Source organism: Amblyomma mixtum, chromosome 9, assembly GCF_055824585.1.
Source record: "Amblyomma mixtum isolate Tamu chromosome 9, ASM5582458v1, whole genome shotgun sequence".
Taxonomy (NCBI): domain Eukaryota; kingdom Metazoa; phylum Arthropoda; class Arachnida; order Ixodida; family Ixodidae; genus Amblyomma; species Amblyomma mixtum.
The window spans coordinates 78828838-78853091 of record NC_143020.1 but is presented as its reverse complement, the minus strand read 5'-3'; the positions used below and the strand labels follow the sequence as shown (position 1 = coordinate 78853091).

General features: G+C 50.1%; 1 protein-coding gene and 1 long non-coding RNA gene across 2 annotated transcripts in view; both read left to right on the top strand.

Annotated features, from left to right (window-relative positions):
- The window catches only part of LOC149329832 (uncharacterized), a 49324-nt gene extending 33181 nt beyond the window's left edge, over nucleotides 1-16143 (top strand). The window contains exons 11-17 of the mRNA XM_089560532.1: nucleotides 8378-8449; nucleotides 9067-9138; nucleotides 10003-10074; nucleotides 10712-10783; nucleotides 13862-13957; nucleotides 14687-14750; nucleotides 15035-16143. Coding sequence (XP_089416658.1) covers nucleotides 8378-8449; nucleotides 9067-9138; nucleotides 10003-10074; nucleotides 10712-10783; nucleotides 13862-13957; nucleotides 14687-14716 — 414 coding nt within the window. The 3' untranslated portion in view covers nucleotides 14717-14750; nucleotides 15035-16143. The remainder of the gene's footprint in view (nucleotides 1-8377; nucleotides 8450-9066; nucleotides 9139-10002; nucleotides 10075-10711; nucleotides 10784-13861; nucleotides 13958-14686; nucleotides 14751-15034) is intronic.
- Nucleotides 16144-16282: 139 nt separating this feature from the next.
- The window catches only part of LOC149329831 (uncharacterized), a 41438-nt gene continuing 33466 nt past the window's right edge, over nucleotides 16283-24254 (top strand). The window contains exon 1 of the long non-coding RNA XR_016285610.1: nucleotides 16283-16573. This is a non-coding gene — a long non-coding RNA (uncharacterized LOC149329831). The remainder of the gene's footprint in view (nucleotides 16574-24254) is intronic.

Below are 24254 nucleotides of genomic sequence, written 5' to 3'. Positions count from 1 at the left end.
ACGAAGCGGTAGAGGTTACCGCCTATCCCCACTTCCTGTAGCCGGCGAAGTATGGTCGAGTGGGGTACGGAATCAAACGCTTTTTTGACGTCTACCCCAACAACCACTCGGAGCTGTGCGCTGCTAGGGTATGCGAGAACGTCGTTATAAAGCCTTCTGAGAATGTCTTGGGCACAGAGCCCTCGACGAAAACCTACTTGCATAGGAGACAGGACGTTGTACTTGTCCAAGTACCATTCAAGTCTTCTTAGAGCCATACGTTCCATGACCTTACAAAGGTTGGACGTCAGCGATATTGGCCTTAGGTCTTGTAATGTTCGACTTGGCTTGCCAGGTTTTGGAATCGGTATTACCACTGACTTCTTCCAGGCAATAGGAAGATCACCGTTGGCCCAGTACTTGTTCATCTCTTTCAAGAGGGCAACTTTATGTGACTTGGGAAGGTTCAGAAGTGTTGAGTAGCGTATATCATCCGGCCCTGGGGCGCCATTATGATTGGAGTCATACAGGGCTGCCTCCAGCTCGTCTAATGTGAAGGGAACGTCGTAATCGTTTGATGTACCTGATACGGGGTCCGCAGGCAAGGCATCTGCATTTTCAGGTTGGGGAAAAAATACGTTCCCTGCTTGTGTAGCTAACTTCGCCGGGGAGACATTCAACTTCAAGGCCATGCATTGGGCAGGGGAAATTGGTTTCTTGCGTCCAAGGATAGCTCGAAAGATGTGCCAGGCCTTCAATAAGTTAGCTGCTCCATTGAGTGAGTGGCACAGCAGCTGCCAGTCTTGGAGAGCGAGCTGCAGAGTATACTTCTCAACTTCTTGACTGATGCGAGTGAGAGCACGCCTCCGATGGGGTGTCCGGTCTGATCGGCGATACGCCTTGAGAGCATGAAGCCTACGATTCCACTGACTCAAAAGGTGGGAGTCCGGCTTTGGGGCATCAAACTTGACTGAAAGCTTCGTTGTAGCTTTCTTCTTGGCATCGCTGATCTGAGTAATGAGCTCGTCTAACCCTGTGGGAACGTTCACCGTACTGAGCATTCTACGAAAATCGTCCCATGAGACATGCTCCTCTATTCGACGGCATTGTTGCCGCTGTAATGACTTTCGCCCTCGAGGAGCCCATGAGACCACCACGGGATAATGATCACTGCCCATGACATCATCAGCCCTCGACCATAGGATCTCACTGGGATGAGACACTAGTGTCAAGTCTGGGGAAGTGTCTTGTTGACCTTTGTGCTGGCCAAGGCGAGTAGGTAGCGTGAGGTCGTTGGCTATGGTCAGTTTTGCTCTGACAATTTGCTGCCAAAGGTGCCTTCCCCTAGCATCTGAGTGATGATATCCCCAGCTGCTGTGCATGGCGTTAAAATCACCCCTGTAGTGTGCCAACTGTGACAGGTTCCGCTACCGCCATGCGCCGACACTGCGCTGCGCCTGACGACGACGAAGTTATGCGCCGACACTACGCTGCGCCTGACGACGACGAAGTTGCTCCGCTCTCTTGGTGCTGGCTACGCCCGTCTACGCTGCCAGATCCTGCACGGCGGTTCGGTCTCTTGAGGACGCCTAATAAACGCACCCCTACAATTGGTGGAGGTGCTGAGTTCGTCCCCTACCAACCTGGAACTCCGGAGCCGTACGCTGCCGCCTGTGTCAACCATGCCAGATGAGACTGCCCCAACACCGGCGGCCAGTTCAACCACCGTCATTTGTTCTGGCGCCATCCGGCAGCGTGACCCTGCCCTCTTCAGTGGGACTGCCGACCAAGATGTTGACGACTGGTTGTCATCGTATGAGCGAGTGAGCAACTATAACAAGTGGGATGACACTATCAAGCTGAGTAACGTCATCTTTTATCTCACGGACGTGGCGAACCTCTGGTTTCGAAACCATGAGGCGGACCTACCCACTTGGCCCGTATTTAAGAAGAGCTTTGCGGAAGTGTTCGGCCGCCCTGCGGTGCGCAAGCTCCGTGCCCAACAGCGCTTACGGGACCGCGCTCAACACACCGACGAGACCTTCACAAGTTACATTGAGGACATCGTTGACCTCTCCAAACGTGTCAACGCCGCCATGCCAGAAGCGGACAAGATCCACCATATCCTCAAAGGCATCGCTGACGACGCATTTCAGATGCTCCTCGCGAAAAATCCCACCACCGTCAGTGAGGTCATTAAGCTTTGCCAGAGCTACGACGAGCTCCGCAAGCAGCGCGCTTCTACACGGCGTGCCGGTGTCTGCGACGAAGCCCTCTCCACTCTGGCCCTGGGCGGTACTACTCCTGAGGACTCCCCTCTTCTCAACCACATCAAAGCCTTCGTTCGTGAAGAGGTCGCTCGCCAGCTGTCCCTCATATCCCATTTTCAAGACCCCGCCCGCCAAGTTCCTGACTCGACACCGTCTTTGGCTCCTACCATTCGCCGTGTCGTGCAAGACCAAGTCGCTGATCTGCTACCGTCCAGCCCTGTGCCCGCGCCTGTGACAGCACCCCTGACGTACGCCCAAGCGGTGGCCAGGCCACGACATACGCCGGCAACCGATTCCTACCAGGCCGCCACTTCTTTCCGTCCTCCGCCGCCGTCTGAGCCCCCGTCTCAAGCTCCGTTTTCAAGGGTTCGCCCACATCCTACCAATCCCTGGCGTACTGCGGACAACCGACCCATCTGTTACGCCTGTGGTCTGCCCGACCATGTCGCGCGGCTTTGCCGCCAGCGCCTTCCGCCTTCTCGACCTGACCTGCGCTCCTACCCGTACGATGCCGAACTATCCTCGCCGAGAAGGCCACCTGGTCCCCCCTTTGTTTCCTCTGATAGCCAAATTTACATCACTCGCCGATCGCCTTCCCCTCGACGCCGTTCCCCTTCTCCGATGCTGCGACGTTCTAGCTCCGCGCTTGAGGGAAACTAACAGCCGCAGTTCCGGGGGCAAGAACTGCGCTTGTTTCGAACTTCTCAAGTCCTCCGTGTCGTCCCGCTAATGTAATCGTAGTGTTCGTGGAAGGTGCCAAGGTTCTCGCCCTCGTCGACACGGGCGCTGCAGTATCTGTCATAAGTGAAGCTCTCTGCCGCCGACTCCGCAAAGTGACTACCCCAATTTCTGACTTTTCGCTTCGCACCGCCTCATCACAGCGCATTCATCCCTCAGCCGCATGTACGGCCCGTGTCCTCATTCAAGATGTTTTGTACACCATCGAGTTTATTGTGCTGTCTCACTGCTCACACGACATCCTGGGATGTGACTTCCTTTCGACTCATCGTGCCGTTATTGACTGCGCTCGAGCTGAAATCGCCTTTTCTCCGCTGTGTGACGCTCCCTTTTGCGACGTACCTACGCAGTCTGCCAAACTTGTGGTCGCGACTGATACCGACATTCCTCCGTTTTCTGCTGCCCTCGTGCCGCTCTCCTGTGTCGGCGTCCCTCATTCAACTGTTTTCTTCACGCCTTCCGAAACCGCTTCCCGCCATCCCTGCCTCCTGCTTCCCTTTGCTGTTCTGACGATCGACCATGGACAAAGTGCAATTTACGTCTCGAACCCATCTTCGTGCCCATCAGCAGTGCTCCGAGGTGAATGCCTCGGGCGTATTGAAGAACTTGATTCCTGCCTTCCCTACCCTATTCTCGATACCACCGCTTCCTTCGATGTCGATGTGCTCAGCTCTTGTGATGTTCAGAATGATCCACCGCCCTCTGACGTCTTCCACCGTGCCATTGACGCCGACCTTCCACCCGCGCTACGTGATCAACTCGTCGCCCTCCTCCAGCGCTTCAGTTCTTCTTTCGATCTTCCTCAGACTGCCTTGGGCCGTACGTCTGCCGTTGCGCACACCATCGACACCGGTACACACGCCCCTCTTCGCCAGCGCCCCTATCGTGTCTCGGCTTCTGAGCGCCGCGTCATTTCTGATCACGTGGACGACATGCTCCGTCGGGGTGTCATACAGCCCTCCCACAGTCCCTGGGCGTCTCCTGTTGTGTTGGTAAAAAAGAAAGATGGTTCCATCAGGTTCTGTGTTGATTACCGTCGGCTCAACAACATCACACGCAAGGACGTCTATCCCCTGCCACGAATCGATGACGCCCTGGACTGCTTGCAGGGAGCTGAGTATTTCTCCTCGCTGGATTTGAGGTCAGGTGCCCATGGCTGACGCTGATCGCTCAAAAACTGCCTTCATAACACCTGACGGCTTATATGAGTTCAACGTCATGCCGTTTGGCCTTTGCAACGCCCCGGCAACTTTCGAACGCCTGATGGACACTATCCTTAGTGGACTCAAGTGGGAGAGTTGTCTTTGCTATCTCGATGACATCGTCGTCTTTTCTGCGGACTTTTCTTCTCATCTCATCCGCCTCGAGCGCGTTCTGACTTGTCTTACTGACGCTGGGCTCCAGATGAATTTGAAAAAGTGCCGCTTTGCTGCCCGACAACTCACCATTTTAGGACATGTAGTCTCTAAAGACGGCATTCTTCCGGACCCCGCCAAACTTCGTGCAGTTGCCGAATTTCCGAAGCCCACCTCACTGAAGCAGCTCCGTAGCTTCGTTGGCCTTTGCTCTTACTTCCGTCGCTTCATCTTGAATTTCGCCACGATCATCGCTCCTCTGACCCAGCTACTCGCAGGCAGCTCCAACCTCTCCGCTTGGACGCCTGCTTGCGATGACGCCTTCGACCCCTTGCGCCGCCTTTTGGTTTCGCCTCCCATCCTGCGCCACTTTGACCCGACTGCGCCTACTGAGATCCACACTGACGCCAGCGGTATTGGACTGGGTGCCGTTCTCACTCAACGCAAACCTGGCTTCCGTGAATATGTGGTCGCCTACGCCAGTCGGACCTTGAGCAAAGCGGAGGCCAACTATTCTGTTACCGAACGAGAATGTTTGGCCATCATTTGGGCTATTGGCAAATTTCGTCCCTATGTCTACGGTCGCCCGTTCTGTATAGTAACCGACCACCATGCCCTGTGCTGGCTGGCCTCTCTCAAAGACCCGTCAGGCCGCCTAGCTCGCTGGGCTCTGCGATTGCAGGAGTATGACATTCATGTCATTTACCGCTCTGGCATCAAGCATAATGACGCGGACGCTCTTTCCCGCTCGCCGCTACCTAGTGCTTCATCGCCTGCTCCTGTGTCTGCTTACGACTTGTCCTCGCTTGTTCTTCCTTCCCCTTAAGACGCCAGGATGGCTCCTTTTCACCGGGGGGAAACTGTAGTGTGCCAAATGTGACAGGTTCCGCTACCGCCATGCGCCGACACTGCGCTGCGCCTGACGACGACGAAGTTGCCCCGCTCTCTTGGTGCTGGCTACGCCCGTCTACGCTGCCAGATCCTGCACGGCGGTTCGGTGTCTTGAGGGCGCCTAATAAACGCACCCCTACACCCCCAACTACAACGCTATCCTGGGGATATATCCTTAAGAAGTGTTCTACAAAAGACATATCCCCTCGATATGTCGTAGTACCGAATGATCGCGCATAAATTAAAAAAAACTAAGGCTTGTTGGTCGCCATCTAAGCTAAGGCGTACTCCCGCTACCTCCTGCGTCTGCGTGCACCACGCGGAGGTATCTAGTTCAGTGTGGGCCGTGCGCGACAGAACAAGAACGCATGCCTGCCCATTGGCCATTGGAGGCGCAGATCGCAATCCTGGCCCGGGACGCCGGTGCTCTATGGAAGGGGTGCAGTAAGGTTTGTACACTATTAAATTGGGGTTATTAATGCCAGTCTCCTGAAGCAGGATAGCTAGAGGAGGCGTTGGCGTGATGGACAGTCTCCTCTGAAGTTCCGCTTATTTGCGACGGATTCCCCGGCAGTTCCATTGCAAGAACCATATAGGAGAGTCCGAAGCAAAAATGTCATGTGGTTTTGCGCTAATTCCTGCCATTATTAAACTGGAAGGTACGCGGGAGTGAAGATGATGTGTGCCCAATTTCGGGCTCTTGATTCGGAGAAACCTGTGACATTCCCAAGAGTGGGAGCAAACGCTTGATCACCTCGGCAGTGACCAGTTCGATAATGCGCGTGAGCTGGTTTTCATCTAAGTGTAGCGTACGCGAACAATCTTTTGCAAGATTCGCTTGCGCGCCGCGTTGCGTATCACGGAGTGTTTCAGCGTAAACCCGATGGATGCGCGCTTGCTTTGGTGCCGTCGCGGTATGCTCAAAAACTGCGGTTAGAGATGAGGTGGCATTCCTTTGGCTATTGCTCTCAGATTCTGTGGGGGGCTTGTGCGCGCCTTGCCGTTTAGTTTTAGGTTCGCTGTCTCGTGTCGTCTGCAACAGCTGACTTTGTAGTGGAGGGAAGTCTTGATTAACAAGCACAACTGACTCCGAGGCTGATTGCTGTGTATTGACAGGACTCTTGTGCACCGGCGTCGACACCGTTTGGTTACCACGTAGAATCTCGGCTTGTTGTTTGCGTTCTTTTCGTCGCGATACTCGGATACGACGGAAAATGCCATTCCTCAATGTTTTTGTGGCCTGCCGCCGAGCAGGGCACTTTGGGTCCGTGGCTACGTGGGGACCTCTGCAATTGCGGCAAAGTGGTTCCGTCGGACAGACCTCGAGGTTTCCATGTGCAAGGCGACCGCAGTACGAGCATCGACGTTGGTCGACTAGTGGACACGAAATTGCCCTGTGTCCGTTTTTGTGACAGGTCTCGCATATGATAGACTTCGGGTGATAAGGCGTCACCGGAAGGAGTATGCTGTACAGATGAATTTTTCGGGGAAGTCTGGAGCCCTCAAACGTGATTAGAGCTGCTCCGTTCTTGCCCATAGGCCTGGCGTTTATTATCCTGCACGAGTAGCACGTGAGGTTTGCCATGAGCTGTTCGCTTGTTAACCCGTTGGCACGATAAATGACCCCGCGGATCTGGCCGGGGCGTATGGTTTCATAAGCTTGGATAGGTGTCTCCTTTCCAGAAATTAGGAGAGACTGCAGTCCGATTAGATGGTCTCTGGCATGCATATGCGATATGTCGACAGCAAACTGATTGCTGCGTTCAAGAGGCCGTACTTGAAAGCCAGAGTGAAAATGAATTTTTCGAAGCTCATTGGCAACAGCTTCGTGCAGCCAGTGTGCGGGGAGTGTCCCTAGTTGTCCAGGTAAGGTTAGCTTAATTATCACAGTGTATTTAACACTGATTGGATCGGCGGCTGCGGCCTTGATCTTTCGCCTAACAGGCTGCCAATCATCTTCTTCAGTATGTTCATTATTAGCCAAGTGATCGATTCTGCCCATTTGGGTGACTATGGACGCTGAGGCACAGCTTAGCGATCGATAATGCGCATCCGTGAAGCGAGCATTTATAGCTATCGGCGAGTGGGCATGTTTTACGCCGTGTCGTTTGTTCTCAAAGCGGGTGCTTTCTTGGGCCATCCGCGAGGTTCCTGACCCCATCCTAGGTTGCTTGGCAAATTTCGAAAACGGAAAAGTGCAAGATCCTACCTCGGAAGGGGAGCTTCCCGGCTTGTTTTCCGTGGAAAGAACAGAGAATGGGTTGGAGACAGGTATCGTCGCAACCACTCGAATGGCTTCGTCATCCGCCATGCTTTCGTCGGCGCCGAGCACGGCGTCAGGTTCGGCCGCTGCGTTATCTGTGCCGCTGCAAAGCGATGTTACCGCGGCGTCTTGCCGAGGCTGCTGCGAAGCCATGTTGGCGGCTTCGGCGGTAGGCGTATCCGATGCATCCGGATGGTTTCCTGGGGTAGTCGTTGACGCGGAAGCGTTGAAACCGTCGTCCACAGGTGACGAGGAGCACGATGGCGGTGGCCCATTCATTTTTGGGAGCCTAGCCCAAAAACGTCCGGGCCAAAAAGCTTCAAAAAGTCGGAGCGATGCGAACGTGCGTCTGTTCGAGACGGCTGCTTGCAGCGCCCTCCACCAGTTGTGATTTATGTTCGCGCGATTTTTCATGTATACAAGAGCAAACCAGCAGTTGGAGTTCCTCCGGTGCAGAAAAAGTTTCGCATTCGGACGATTATTTTATTGTCAGAATAGGGAAGACAATTTTGTGTGAATATTTGTTTTACAAAAACATTTTTTTTGTTACAGTATCTGCAACATCTAAAAACGCTCTAGCGGTTTAATGAAAAATGTTGTTGTCTTCAGTCTCAATAGAATGTACTCATAGGGGTCTTCACTTCCAGAAAACACCACACAGATTTACCAACTTCCTGTTGCCGCCGGGCGGAAAAAACTTAAAATCTGTGATAGAAACCCCATTTTTATTAGCTTAATTATTGGATGCTGTGTTGTGGGGGAGTATCGAACAGAACCTAATATGGACAACCGCGTATTAGACTCAAGATAAAGCGTAAAACCGAAGATTAGTGCAGACAAGAAAATTCAAATAACAGATGTAACTTTGCTTTTTATAACAGGACTCGAAAGAAGAATGCAAGGCATTGGCCGCCCAGGTAACGGATTTGAAGAACCAGCTTGAAGGCTATGAGGTACGTTCTCCAAACGTTCGGTCAGAAGAGGCGCATCATTTTGAGAAGGCCAATGCGCCATCAGCCACTCGAGTGGGAAGCTGCGCTGATTTATGCTCGCGCGCTTCTTCTCGTGCTAACTGTAGGGACATGGTGGGAAAATAAGAATATTTTCCAAGAGAAAAGCAGCAATGAGAGCACCGTGGAAGGCCGAGAAAATTATGTTCGAGGGCGCATATTTGAATTTGGGGTCGGACACCTAGGTTTCGAAAAGTTATTATTCAGAAAGCATAATTGGTTTTACAGCATAAATATCTGCATTGTATTGTTTGAGAATAAATCGAAACGTATTGTTCCTTCTTTCTCCTAAAGACGAATAGAGTGGACTCCACTCAAGTGAAATCTTAGCATCGCTGCAGTTAACAGCTTCCTAGTGCTAGTAACCAGAAGTACGAAGTTTTGTGAAGGGAGCGCTAGGCTGGATAACTTTTTTTCGGAGATCTTTTTTTGCGACAAGGCACATGAAATATAACCAAATTTTGTTGAAAACTTACCGGATTTAGCACAAAAAGCGTTCAAAAGGCTTAATACTGTCTGCAAAAGCCATGTAGTGATGCCAAAATCTACATTTGTTTCAGGATTTAAAACAAGACTGCAAGATATTGGTCGCCGAAGTAATGGATTTGAAGAAGCGCCTTGAAGGTTATGAGGTACGTTGTCGTTGCCTTTTGTCCGACCAGGCGTACCATTTCCGCAGGTATGGCAATATTTCCAACGCACATTCAAAGCGCCGTCAAAACCTCGAGTGGGAAGAAGCGATTTAATTTCGTGACCTCCTTATGGTGCGAACTCTGTCGATATAATGTCAAAGTGAAAGTTATGCCCGCAGAAAAGTGGGACTGAGAGCACCGTCAATGGTGCTGAAATTTCGTTTTTGGACGGTTACTTAATTTTGGTCGAAAAAGAACGTAATTTCTAAGGTACTGTTTTTTCAAAAGCATATTCGTTTAGGTTGGGCCAACTCGAGGTGGGTGCGGTTCTCTGCCAACATGCATGACACCAGAAGCCCTCGAGATAGAACCAGTTTTGATTTACGCTCCCACTAGTCTTCATATACCACGAAGAACAGCGGCAGTTTCAGCTCCTCCAGTACCGGAGCAAATTTTTTGTTTGGACCACTATTTCTTTTTTGGAATAGGGCAGACAATTTTCTAAGAATATTTAAAAAACAAGAACATGTTTTGTATACAAAATCTGCAAAACCTAAAAAAACGCTCTTGCGGTTTAATGAAAAACATTTTTTTGTCTTCAGTCTCGATGTCAAGAAAGTCATAGAATGCTGCACTTCCGGAAAACACCACTCAGAGTTACCAATATCGAAATGCTTCCAGGCACAAAAAACACAAACGTTGTGAAGAAAACGCTATTTTGATTAGCCTTATTTTGCGAATGAGGGATATGTGACACAACCTAATATGAACAACAGCATATTAGACCCATAATAAAACGAAAAATTCAGAAGTTGCGACAGCAAACTTATTCTTTATCGGATGCAACTTCACTATATATAACAGGACTCCAAAGAGGAACTCAAGGCATTCTCCGCGCAAGTAACGGATTTGAAGAAGAGTCTTGAAGGCTATGAGGTACGTTCTTCAAAAGTTCTGGGAGAGGTTGCGAATCATTTCGCGAAGGTGGGTGTGATTTATAACCGACAGCCAAGGTGCCGTCAACAACTCGAGTGGGAAGCTGCGCTGATTTATGTTCGGCCGCTGCTTCTCGCGTGAGCTCTAGGGATATGGTGAGAAAATAAAAATTATTTCCAAACGAAAAGCAGCAATGGAGCATTGTGGATAACGGAGAAAGCTGTGTTCGAAGGCGGTTATTTGATTTTGGGTTCGGACACCTTGTTCTCTAGAAATTAATAGTGAAAAAGCGCAATTTGTTTTCCAGCATTAACATTGCAATGTATTTTTTGGATGAAAAATCTAGCCATTTTTTCTGCTTTCTCTACAATACTTTTAAAGTGGACACCACTCTAGAAAAATTTCCACAACACCACAATTAACAGCTTCTTATTGCCACTAACCAGAAGTACAAAATTTGTGAAGGAAGCCCTAATTTGATTGGCATTATGTGGGGAGATTTCATTGCGACAAGGCACAAGAAATGGGACTAAATTTTGCTGACAGCGAATCGGATTCATCGTAAAAAGAGCACAGAAGGCTTAGTACAGTCCAGAACAACCAGGCTATGATGCAAGCATCCCCTTTTTTTTTTCAGGATTTAAAAGAAGACTACAAGATAATGGTCGCCGAAGTAACGGATTTGAAGAAGCGCCTTGAAGGTTATGAGGTACGTTGTCCTTGCTTTTGGTCAGACCAGGCGTCAGACCAGACCAGGGTCGGACCAGACCACTTCCGCGGGTGTAGAATTATTCCCAAAACCCATGCAAGGCTCCGTCAACCCCTCAAGTGGAAGTTGTGGTGATTTCATTTCTCTAGCTTCTTATGGTGCGAACCATACTGACATGATGTCAAAATTAAAGTAATGTCCAAGAGAAAGTGGTCATGACAGCATTGTCAATGGGGCTAAAAATTTCGTATTTGGACGGTTACCTAATTTTTGCGACGAACAGGGTAATTTCCAACGTACACATATTTCAAAAAGCATCTTTGTTTAGAGTGGGCTGAACTGCACGAGAAAGTACAGTAAACAGAATAGAGATTTTATCCACCACCAACAAGGAAACACCAACCAGAACCAACAAGGAAACGCGGGTTCGTTGCGAACAAAACATCTATTGGATGTGCCTTATTTTCGGACGTTTGGCTCAAATGTGGAGAACCACATACCAAATACCCGCTTCGGCTCCAAATGCACGATTAGAATTCGCAAGAAGAATATAAATATCGTGTCACCCCAAATAAGAATAGCAAGAAATTGGTCTGCGCATTTAAGGATTTGAGCAAGGGTCTATGTATTAACTTGATGGAAGGCCGAAAGGTGCAGTCAGCTCTGGCCAATTATTGTCGCGAAGATAGGCTAGATTTGAAATCAACGGGCATGACTGCTTCCTCGTGTAAAACAAGCACCCGGCAAAAATTTATGTCAACAAACTAGCCCTACACGGGTACTCATTGAAGTTAGTACAGGAAAAACAGCGCCAACATTTGTGTATTGACAAGCGATTGATTAAAACACATTCATTAATAAAATTCCTTATATTTAATGTTGGCTCCATTCAAGCATGAAGCTCCCGCCGGTCACAGGAGTAATCCCCTAGCGGACTTGAATGAATCAGGCTCGTCACAAGCCGACTGTCAAATCTGGCTTCTGTTGTGCGCAGTTAGTCCTTTTTCTGAGACTCTCCGTCGGGTAGGAAGCATTTTTGTTTTGCCGACGTAAGGAGTACACCCACTAAATGATCAGTTCGCTCACAGTTTTAGGAATAAATGTGTCCTCTAAGTTGTATTACCTGAGATAGTTGAAAAAGCGATAAAGGATACAAAACAAAACCCGGACTCCGTTCTTGCGCTTTTAATTGTGTTACAAGTTAAATACGTGTGTAGCCTGCAAGCTTTTTGGAGCACGGGAAAAAAATAAACACCACATATCTCACTTGCAACGGTGGCGTAGAGGTAGAGCACCCATCTCACGTGCAAGAGTACTTGCGGTTCGAATCTTAGGTACACGCAATGCCCAACCGAAGAAGAAGAAAGGATGTCGATGGCGTTGGGTGCGGCCTGATTTTGGTGACCAGAATCGGAAACGGGCTCTCAGTCCCCAACTAGATATAGCCACAACCTCTTCTATGAACACGACATTAAAACTCTCGACCCTCAATACCTGGCGGCTGTGGAGAACTGCACAAGTTGATGTCAGACCTGCGATGCCGCGGAGACTGCTCAGAATTCTGCCACCGTACAAGCCTCTATTCGAAGCTGCGCTTGGCAACGTTTAACGCTCGAGCTTTATCCAGTGAGGCCAGTTTTGCAGTGCTGTTCTAGAACTAGAGGGTACTAAATTGGATGTCATTGGGTTTAGTGTGGTTAAGAAGGTAGATGGGTCGTGTACAGTGCTAAAGAGCGGTCATGTGCTATGCTATCCTGGATTAGCGTAAAAAAGCGTTGGGTTCTTCATAAATAAGGATATAAGTGACAACACAGAGGAATGCTGTAGTGTTAGCGAGAAGGAGGCAGTTATGATATTAAGCTTAGAATGTGGTACAAACTGATGGTGGTACGGCCAACTCTCGTACTTCCAGCCATCATGGCAAGATAGTCGAAAGTTTCTATGAAGACTTGTAATCGGCAATGAGTAAAGTGAGACTACAGTATAATTCAGTAATGAGGAGTTGCACGACAAGGCAGGCAAGAAGCAGGCTAGACACAAGGCAGTGGGTGGCTATGACCAAAGTACTAGGAATCCAAGGGGGAGTTCGCAGAGGGAAATACTTTACGGATTATGACAATCTTTTTATGCAATGAGGAGAACATGATGCAGGTGTGGAAGAGCCCCAATGGCGAAATTAGTAATGAAATAGACTTCACACTATGTGCTCACCATAGCATTGTGCAGAATCTGGAGGTCCTCAAAAAATTGAAATGTAGCGACTATAGGATTGGAAGGCCTCGATTTAAGTAGACATGAGGAGGGAACAGAAAATATACTGAGTCAAAAGTCCTTCAATGCGTTAGCCGTAAAAAGGAAACAAGAGGAATACGGGATTTCGCTGTTGACCGGATTGTTAGCTCTAACCGAGGACGACGACCTTAATGTTCAGAAGTGGGCGATAATCTCTCAGCCATTATTGCCTAGCGCAAACTACGCGTAGAAGCAGGTGATATTATGTTTAGACGAGATAGCGCCAAGCTCACAAAGGGGACGATAAGCCTGATTAAGAAACGCTAAAACATGAAAGCCTCTAACAACGCATATAGAATCAAAGTGGCAGTGGCATCAAAGCTAATCAACAGACGCAACATAACCTATTTAAGAAACTTTAATATAGCGAGAGTAGAAGGTGTATCTAAGTACGCAGGTGGCTTAAACCGGGCAAGAGGAAACAAAGCATGCTCAAGAATCAGATGTATTTGGTACAGGACAAAGAGGGCAAAGTAATTAGAAATATGGATATGATACTTAAAGTAGCCTGATATTTATGCCGGATAGCCTGAGATTTATGCCTGGTAGCCTGATATTTATTAGACCGCTGCAGTCAAGAAAAAAGTGGTCTATATTGAGAGCATAAATATTTCCCGCATATACGAGTGTCTCAACGTTGTGTTTCTGAATGAGGCAAACATTTAGAGCATTACCATTAAAGGACAGCTTATTATATTTAGCCCAATGGCAAGCTTAGTAGTTCTGTTGCAATATCTTGTAGTGTTGTTATGAAAGAAATGTGCCAACGTATTACATACTTCACAGGAAAAAAAGATGACACTGGTCTCACAAGTCAAACGTTTGAAGAAGAGCTTGGTGGCACAAGAAATGCACTTGAAACAGCGCCGAAGAGCATGTGAGGTATGTTCGCTACTTCTGTTGTCCCAGTATATGCATTTACTGCAGGAAGATGAAGAACATTTATTCGAAATGAATTCGATATAAAAATGTTGTAGACAACCGAACCGCACTGTGCTTCTTATTAGGTTTCACAGCAGCTGAAACATTGTTCAATGAGAAAATAAAGCAGTGAATCCTATAAAACAACACAATTTTAATTGAAAGTGTCAATACGAAAATGAATGAAGACCAAATTTGCCACTCGGCTCATTAATACAAATGAGAACATTTACGTTATCATCAAATATGTTAGTTTCTCTGTTCTTTTATATTCTTAATCTTTTAAAAAGCGCTTCACTTACTTCATTTAAATTGTTAGGTATATAGAAATTTCCAGTTTTTTATGGCTGTTAAGCGCTCGTAGTTGAAAATATTGTGCAATTTTTCGAAATGGGAGTTCTTCGCACAGTACTTCAAAAATATTTGAATAACAATCGCGTTTAGGACACTATAGTTGATAACTCCTGTACTGGCAGAATTTCTGCGGTAACAAACTGTTCTGGTCAATATATGCGTTCCTAATACTTTTACTTCAGTTCCCTGTACACTCTACTTTTAATTAGGAAAATAAAAGTTTCGTTTCTCCCGCTAGAACGTGTACCGTATAATTCGGTCGCATATATAAGTACTGATTGCTGTACTGCCTTATAGGATGGTTATCTTTAGACTGATAGCAGTTTTCTCTCGCAGACCTTGCATCTTGACTACGACAATCCCTAGATTTCGACAAGCAAACAGGACATGATTATTGCAGGTAAGCGGATGGTCGAGAGGTCGTCTTTTCCCAAATAATTACCCCTAGCTTAGACTGTTATGGCTGGCATCTGCATGCATACTGTACGACGCAATCAAGTATGTGTTGATTAAATGCAAGCGTCGCTGGGCCCACGTAGTATATAAAAATATTACACGATTGCACTTAAGTGTGCTTAAGAGCGGAAATGCGAGATCCTTTCCCTGCCCTCTTTTTCTCCCTCCATTGTTTGTTTTTGTAGTTTTTGTTGTTTTTGTTCCTCAATTTTTTATTTTTGTTTTCAGCTCCGGCGCCCGCACTGAAGCATTGCGGCAACAAAATGTCCACAGATTAATACAGACGCCGTGGCTATCCTGACGCCCAAGTGCTATATCGATGTCCAAGGCTCTTCCGACGTCTAATTGTGTTCTGGCGTTTAATTAATGAACTAATTACTTTATATCAACAAAATTTAAGAAGACGTTTTCAGCCACTACCTAATGCCTTCCTTCGAACTTTTTCTTATATCATCATAGAACGACACGAGCGTGCTGAAAAGGATTTGCGGACACTTTTTGGTGACGCGTACATAGCTATATAGTGCTCTCGCCTTAAAACTTTCAATCATTCTTTACAATCCATGGCCTACTTGAGCAGCTCTCTTTTACACCAGGTGTCTTTCGTGATCTCAAAGTCAATATGTGAATGAATATCGTTTATAAGGCTCAACTACATACAATATGAGCAGCATGCTCACTAGTGTCAATTTCTTTTGGCCAAATAAACGCAAAACATTGTTTAGCGGCATGTTAAGGAACAGTTGGCTCGGACCGGCATCAAGTATTAAAAATGTTCACTTCCATTTCCTGACCGAGAAAACAAAAGAAAGATGAAAAAATCGCTCCCTCACAGTCGCTGCGCAACAAGGGCACAAAATCATTCCTTAAAGAAGCCAAAGTGATTTGAACATGCGAAATCTTGACTAAATTATCAACAAGGGCGTTTCCTTGCTGCTTTTACTGTGCTTATGCTCATACCCTCTCATGGACACACGTCGGTAAAAATAGGCACAAGCGTCGTCCGGCCTGGCACCCAAATTTCTTTAGTGATGTGCTCTTGGAAGAATGTCTATAGACACTACTATCATCGATATGAGCTGTTTATAATTTCGAAAACGCGATTACTCTTAACGCTGCGGTGCGGGAAAATTTGGCTGCTTCGACAAAAAACATGCGCTACAGAGGTTGCTTCCAGGGCTCCCCTGGCTGCACCTGAGTTGGGGACTAGCTCGTAGTTCCAGGTTCCTAGTCCAGGCAGTTGCGGGAAGAGAGTCACTAAATTGTGTACAGTCCTAATGGAACTACTGGTAAGCTGGACTCAGGCGCAAATAATAAAATGCATTAATGACAACTGATATCGCCTATTATAAAGGCTTCAGCAGGGACACGTATTATAAAAAAATCACAAGCAGCTGTCGAGTTCCCAAAATGCAAAGTGTGCATCCCCGCAGCAGGAATGTAATGCTAGCAAGCCATAGCAGCGTCGGCCTACCCATATTGCGACAGTCTTTGTTTCAACATATAGCGCACAGACTTTAGTGGGGCTTCTTTCAGGCGACAAGGAAGCACGCCCGAGCACTCAGTCACCGCCATATCTCGCACGAGACGGGAAAGTGGCTCTGGTAAGGAAGGAAGAAACAAAGAAAGCGCACCTGCGATATGACGTTTATGCACACGGCACCAACAGAGGGGTTCTTTCAGTGCAAATAAGATAACCGCGACTTCGTACGACGGCTTCGAGCGGATCGTCAACTGAGAAATGGAGATCTATGACGGCGCCGATAGGTTCGTACTTAACTTTTTTATGCATCTGTTCTAGCTAGGAGGCAAAGTTCAGTAGCCGAGATCCACAACTGGTCACACGAGAAATTTGGAAGCTCTGAAGGATTACCGATTCAGCCCCAGCTCAAATCACTTAGAAACGCTTAAGACCGCTCAGCCCTGTCGTCGAGTTTACGTCTCATTTCAAGCAACAGATGGCCAGTGCTTCGAAGCGAATGCATATTCGCTGGCTTAGTAGCCTTTATTAGCCGTCAGTGCCATCAAAATGCCAGTCCTTGTGGAGACGAAGCCTACCAAAGAGTAGTTTCAGAATTGAACGGCTTGCTCAAATGGGTCTTCATAAAGCTTCGCGCGTTCTGTATAGCTTCGCGCAGTAGAAAATGCGCGACAGGTATCTACTTTTAACCCAGTCATATAGAAAGACCCTGTACGAGAGTATATATGTGAAATTGGTCCAAGTAAGAACTTATTTAGTTAAAACAGAGTCCGCTTACTTTGATCGATTATGGTTTTTTAGCCGGCTGCGGTGTTCAGAAGCACCGAAGAAAAATTTAAAACCATCATTTCATGTGGTATTGCCGATTTTTGGTCGTAGAAAACCCGTTATGGCGTTTGCGAGCCCCGACATTGGGGACACAAAATGTAGACAGTGTAGTAGCTATATCCAACTCAGTGGACACGATGACTGCCACCTCATCGAGGAGGTGTGCAGTATTAGCAATGACATTAATAAAAAAAGTTGTATTTGAGCAACGCTTGTGAACAATCATGTGGTACAAAAATAGATAAGCATATAATCATACTGGTGATATCCGCCAAAGAGACCAGCCACTGCTTTCGCTTGCAACGGCGGTGTCGATATAAGCGCCCCTGGCACCTGAGTGGCAGGCTGCCTTTCTGGAAACATTGGAATTGTTCATGAGAAATCACAACTAAAATGAGTGAGAAACCGCGCTTCCTTGCAGGTGAGAAAAAATTTTATTGCTTGCTAGAGTGTGCCGTTAAATTACTCCACCATCCCATTGCACATTGGATCGTAAGGGGTCGTGCTGAGATATTTCACGGCCAAGGAATCATTGAGCTCTCTCATCATTTCCGGTGTCAAACAGCAGCCCTGGTCAAAGAGGATCTCTCTCGGAACACCTATTTTTGAAAGCATCGCCACCAAACCTTCTGCCACGGTCGCTGAATCTATATTCGGCAGAGCCACCGCATTGGGATACCGCGTGGCCAAATCGACGAGAGTGAGGATATATCTTTTCCCTTTCAGCGATGTGGGCGACAGCGGACCGATAATAACGGCAGCGACTCGATCAAAAGGAGTGTCGATAAGAGGCATGCGTTCCAACGGAGCTTTCCCTACTTTGCCTTTCTGGCACGTTTTATTGCAGGTATCGCATGACCTGATATACCTTTTAATCTGCTTCTGCACTCCTTGAAAGTAGAATTCTTCCAGAACTCGATCTGTAGTCTTCTTAATGCCTTGATGCCCCACCAACGGGCGGTTATCGTGGGGAAGGCTTAACATCTGCGATCTGGAAGGCTTTGGAAGCACTACCCGTCGAACCTCTGTGCCAGGGGCGAGGTGATAGATGCGGTACAGCAAGCCCTTTTCGACAGAATACGAGTGCGAACTGCCGAAGTGCGAAGTGCGAAGGAAGCCTTGACAGCGGTGGTAGCTGCCAAGGCTTCCTATCGAAGGATAGGAAGCCTTGCCACTGAAGGCTGCCACTTCCGAACTTGAACGGGATGCAGTATTCCTGCGTTGGTGATCCAAGTGAAGTGTCCGGCAGCACGGACCCAACGTCCGACGGCTGCCAACTGCACGATTGAATAGCCAGACTTCCGCTGCAGTCTTCCTTCACACCTCGGTTTACTGACACGTCAGCTCTCCGCTCTTCGTGCCCGCCTCGCACACACCATTCGCGCGTGCACACCCGCAACGCGGGGCTGGCACGCGCGGCGCTCCGCTGTCCGACGCACCATCGTCGACACAACTAGTTCCAAAAATCTCCCGACGATTCCGTGTGGTGGTGGTGGTGAAAACTTTTTTTGAAACAGGGGAGTTTGGGACGTTTAAACAGCTAAATGCTATGCTAGATGTTGGAGAGGAGGAATAACCGCGAACTTGGACAGGACTGAAGAACGAGAAGAGGACAGGACGAGCGGTAACTAGCAACCGAAGTTTATTGGAAAAAGACATGTTGCAGCACAGGTTGCATCTGCGCATAGCGTACGTAACATCGTTACATTAAGAGAACTGAGATAGTGACACGTGGAACACACGAGATAGTTAATGAAATACATCGAAACGAACAAAAAATAACAATGAAATGCCCGTCACAGGTTTAACAGAAACCGGGTCTCTTTATCTAAAAGCACCACGGAAGGCTCACGCACACACATATCAAGCCCAAGTTTGCGCATGCGTGCCGCTTCTAAAATCTCCCTTTCAAGCCTCGATCTGCCCCTTCCGATGATGGTGGCTTTGTTCAACTGTGGGTAGCAGCCATCGCATTCCCTGCAGTGTCTCGGCAGATTAGCGCCATTATCGGGTTTCAAAGACCGGAAGTGCTGTCGCAGCCTATCGTTTAGACATTGACTCGTCTGGCCAGCGTATACTCTGCCGCATCGCAGCGGGAACTGGTATACCACATCAGTGGCACAGTTGGCATATCGGTGTTCATGCTTCGTCGTGCACGCGACCCTGCGCCTACCTTCCGCCACGCGCCCGCAGAGCTGAGACAGCTTTGAGATAGATAGCAGAGATCTGAAGCACCATCGTCGACACACCTAGTTCCGAAAATCCCCCGACGAATCCGTGTAGTGGTGGTGGTGAAAACTTTATTTGAAACTAGGGAGTTTGGGACGCGTAGGTCTGTTGGCCCCCACACGGCCCCACTGCATCAAACGTTCATGTGCCGGAGGCTCATGACGCTGGCAGCCCAGCCTGCGGCGATGGCTTGCTTGGCCGGGTCCTCGGAGCGCAGTAGGGTCTCCCATGCTTCCCAACTGGTAAGGTGATCCAGGCCCCGCGGGGAAGGATATGGTCGAGAGTGGCTTTGGGGTGGCGGAAGAGGGTGCAGAGGAGTTTGTGTGGCCTTCGTGATAGCGCGAGCGTATATAAGGGGAGGGTGAAGTGCTTATTCGGAGTCGTCTCCAAAGTGTCTGATGGTAATTGTCGAGGGAGGGATGGGGTGGGGGGTACAGTCGATGCTCGGCTTTGCAGGCCTGCGTCATTTCACTGAATGAGTGCATGCGCTTTAGAGACATGTACTGTGGTGTGCATTCCTTTTGGGTGTACAGAAAGATATGAGAGACAGGCATTTGCTTTCCTTAAAAGCAATTTTAATTTCATTTCATTTTCCTTAATGTCCTTACGGCGTGGTTCGGGTACCCACCGAGATAGGAGAGAGACAGGCGTCGTTTCCTTTCCTTAAAACCAATTTTCTTTCATTTTTCTTCCCTTACGGCGTGGTTTGGGTGACCACCGAGATATGAGAGTTTCCTGGCACTCTGCTTGTCTTTGTTTGTTTTTTTGCGCCTCTCCTGTGACATCCCTCGGTTCAGCGCATGCGCTGCTGCAACTAATTCTGATCACGGAGCATACGCCAGACTCGAGTTTTACTAGCCTAGTCAAGCTTTTCGCTTCAAAAGTATACAACAGCTGTATCTTACCGGTACTCATCTATGGGGGAGAAACGCGGAGGCTAATAAAGAGGATTCCGCATAAGTTGTGGGCGATTCCTCTGCGCGGGGACGCACAGGCAGTCACTCGAGGCAGGTCTTTGTACAAAACGGTTTATTCTCTCATATGGCAGGGGGGTCGGTCGTCGTTGGGGCAGCGGGGTCAGCTGGTCCTCTGGCAGGGCTGGTCCAAGAGAGAGAGCGAGCCTTCCCGGTAGCGCCTTATGAAGGCTTTCTCCTAGCCTCGCTCCCCCCGCCCCACCACTCGGGAAGAAGGGGTCCGAGGCTACCCGCGGTGAGCGGCGCGAGATTTGACCTGCTCACGAGCAGACCCTACATCTCCCCCCCCCCCCTCAAACGTCCGTCCCGGGGTCCGCCAGTAGGCGTTCGATGACCACCGGGTCCGGGTCCATAGAGTCGTCGCAGGGGGGAGGGGTGCTCGCCGGGGGGGCCGCTCACCGCTAGCTGGATGGGCTCCTCACGAGCCGCCTGGGGCACCGAGGCGCCTGGCTCCACTGGGGTTCTGCCGGCAGCGCCCTCCAAAGCTCCTCGGCCGCCGGGGACAGCAGGTCTGGGCGGCTGGACTGGAGGATGCGGAGGGCCGCCTCCTCCGGGCTGCCCCTCTGCAGTGCCGCAGCAGGGAAAGGTGCTGCAGTCGCCGTTATGCCAGTTATGCAACGCACCGGCCTCATGGCGGAGCCGGTGCACGACAAGTGTGCCGCAGAGCGAGCCCAGGCGGGCCCGCTCCTCATCGTTGCAGAAGCGGCCGATGGCTCCTGGACCGCCTGGGTTGCGGCTGCTCGGCGGCCGAAGCGCCGGCTGGGTGCTGAGGGGTGCCTTGCGATTGATGATCCCTGGCGCCCTTGCGTTGGCCTGCACCACTGGGAGGTGCTCTCCAGTGGTTAGGCACGTGGTTTGGCTGGCGGTGGGGGCCACCGCGGCCGTGGAACCTGCGCCACTCGCGCGGCTCCTGCCGCCAGCCGGGTGGCGCGCCTTGATGGCGGCCACCGTTCGACGGTGGTCTGCCTTGCCTTCTGGAGTCCGAGCCACGGGCGTCGGTCCGCTGGAGCTTCCTAAGAAGGCAAACTGAGAGGGCGAGAGCACTGCGAGTGATTATTAATCGAGAGACACGGGTGCTACCTGGTCCTCAGGTTGTAGCGTCGGTTGTGAACCGCACCGCTACCTGCTCGTCCTCCCGGAGGTGAGATCGCCGCATCGCGCTGATTTTCCACCGCTTCGCAGCCATCGTCCTTGCGAAGGTGGAAAGCCTTCAAATCAGCGACATGCACCGGACCGGCGATTTCGCCGTTTGTCAACAACCGCAGCTGGTAGGTGAGCGGCGTAGTCCGTGCCGTAACTTCGTACGGCCGAGCCCACTTGTGCGCTAGCGACGCGGCGAAACCGCGCGCTGCGTTACTAAGTGGGTGCGTTCTCTTGAGTACTAAGTCGCCCGTGTTGAAAACGACGTGACGGCGACCTTTGTTGTACTGATCCGCCTGCTCCATGCGCGCGACATCGAGGTTTTCTAGGGCTGCGCGCTGCGCTGCCTCCAGGCACTCCCGGAGCCTTGCCGCGTACTGCGAAAGCGGAGGGGGCGCAGGCCCCGCCGCGTCGAGTAGGGCATTCTCTTGCGGAAAAGCGATCTCTCTCCCAAAATTCAAGTAAGCGGGTGTAATACCCACTGACCTGTTCACGGTTGTCCTTGTAGCGAACGCCAGTTCGGGCAGCCGCGCGTCCCAATCTCTGTGCTGCTCGGTCGTCGCGACCAGCATGCTCTTCAGATTTCGATTCACCCGCTCGGTTATGTTGCTCTGAGCGTGGTAGGGACTCGTTCTCCTGTGGCGGATTTGAAGCGCCCGACAAGAGTCTACAAAGACTTTGCTTGTGTAATACGAAGCATTGTCTGTAATCAGGTCGGAAGGGAAACCGAAACGAGTGAAAGTCTCCAACAGTTTTTCCCAAATTCGTTCCGACACAAGCTTCGTAAGGGGGAAAACCTCAACCCACTTGGAATAGTGGTCCGTTATTACCAGGATGAATTGGTTTCCGCGCGCGGACCGAGGGAGGGGTCCCATGATATCGCACGCGACCACTTGCCACGGGTAGTTGCTAACTACCGCCTTCATCATGCCAGCGGGCTTGCCCGCCCGAGGCTTGGCTACCTGGCATACCGGGCAGGTACGGGCGTATCCCAGCACATCCTTTCTCATGCCTGGCCAGGTCGCGACACGGCATAACTTGTCGTAAGTCTTACTGCCGCTGCCATGGCCTGCCAGCGCTGAGTCATGGAAGTACTGCAGGAACCGTTTCCGCAACCTTCTCGGGACCACGACTCGGAAAGGGGATGCTATCGCCTCTTCCTCGTCAAGTTGGGGAATATAGCGGAGCAGCAAGCCATCATCGCCCAGCAGATACGCGTCGTACTTGCCCTCAGCGTTCCTGGTGCAAGCTGCGCTGCTCGCAAGCTCCTTCAGCACCCGCTGGCAAAGACCGTCTGCTTTCTGGGCCTCGATCAGCTCTTCTCTACTGACCGCTACTCCCCAAGACAGATTTCTTTCTGCCTCGCTCCTCGGCAGGCGAGCGGTCGCCGCCACGAGCTGCTGTGTTTCCCTTCCGTCACAGCACCGTGCGGGACCCTTGTCCGTCTCCTCTTTCTCCAAACCGGGCGCGACACTCCCGTCCGCCCTCTCCTCCTCTCCAACAGCGGTGACGCCGCTTTTTACAAAGCTGGGCTGCGCCTCTGAAGCGCTTCCGCCAGCATTCCACGGTGCGCGCGATAAAGCATCGGCCACCTTATTCAAGCTGCCCCGGCGGTACTCGATGGCGTACGCGTAACGTTGCAACGTCAGCGCCCATCTCGCGAGTCTGCCTGCGGGGTTCTTGAGCCTCTTTAACCAAGACAATGCCTGATGATCTGTCTGCACGGTGAAGACCGCTCCGTCTAGGTACATGTCGAACTTCGACAATGCGAACATGATCGCCAGGCATTCCTTTTCGGTCACGGAGTAATTCCGCTCCGCCGATGTGAGCGTGCGACTAGCGAACGCGACAGGGCGCAGTTTGCCCTCGTGTTCCTGTAACAAAACAGCTCCAACACCGTAGTCACTAGCGTCTGTCTGCAAGACAAACTGCTTGTTCAGGTCGGGGAGGCGCAGACTAGCGGTATTCGCTATCGCGCGAGCCAAGGCAACAAATGCGTCACTCTGTTCCTTGCCCCAGACCCACTTCGAGCCTTTACGCAACAGCAGGTTCAGCGGCCTTGCAAGCTCCGAACAGCGCGGGATGAATTGCCTGTAGAACGCAACCATTCCCAAAAACCTCTGCAAGCTTTTCACATCCATGGGGCAGGGGTAGTTCAGAATTGCCTGCAGTTGGTCATCATTCGGTCTCAGTGTGCCATCATCCACGACAAAGCCCAAAAGGTTCACCCTCTTCGATGCCAACTGCACTTTCTTTGGATTAATGGTTAGACCGGCACGTCTCATTCTATCGAGAACGGAATTCAGGTGAATGAGGTGCTCCTCGAACGACTGTGAGAATATCACAACGTCGTCGAGGTACGCCATGGCGTATTTGAACCTTGCATCGCCCAGCACGATGTCCATCAGTCGCATGAACGTGCTCGGGGCGTTAGACAAACCAAACGGGAGTCGAGTAAATTCGAAGAGCCCGCGGTGGCAGGTGAATGCGGTTTTCTCAATGTCACCTTCGGCCACCTCAATCTGCAGGTACCCTCTGCTTGCATCTAGGACTGTGAAGAATCTCGCGTTCCCTAACGCGTACATCACAGCCTCGATCGACTGAAAAAGGTACGCAACCGTAGGCGTCAGTGAGTTGAGCTTACGATAATCAACACACAGCTGACCGATCCATCTCTCTTCGGTGCTAGAACCACTGGTGACGCCCAGGGACTTTGTGAGGGTCTCACCGCACTGGTGTCAATCATCTCGTCAAGGGCACAGTCGAGAAGCTGCCTCTTATGCCCACTTAACGGCCT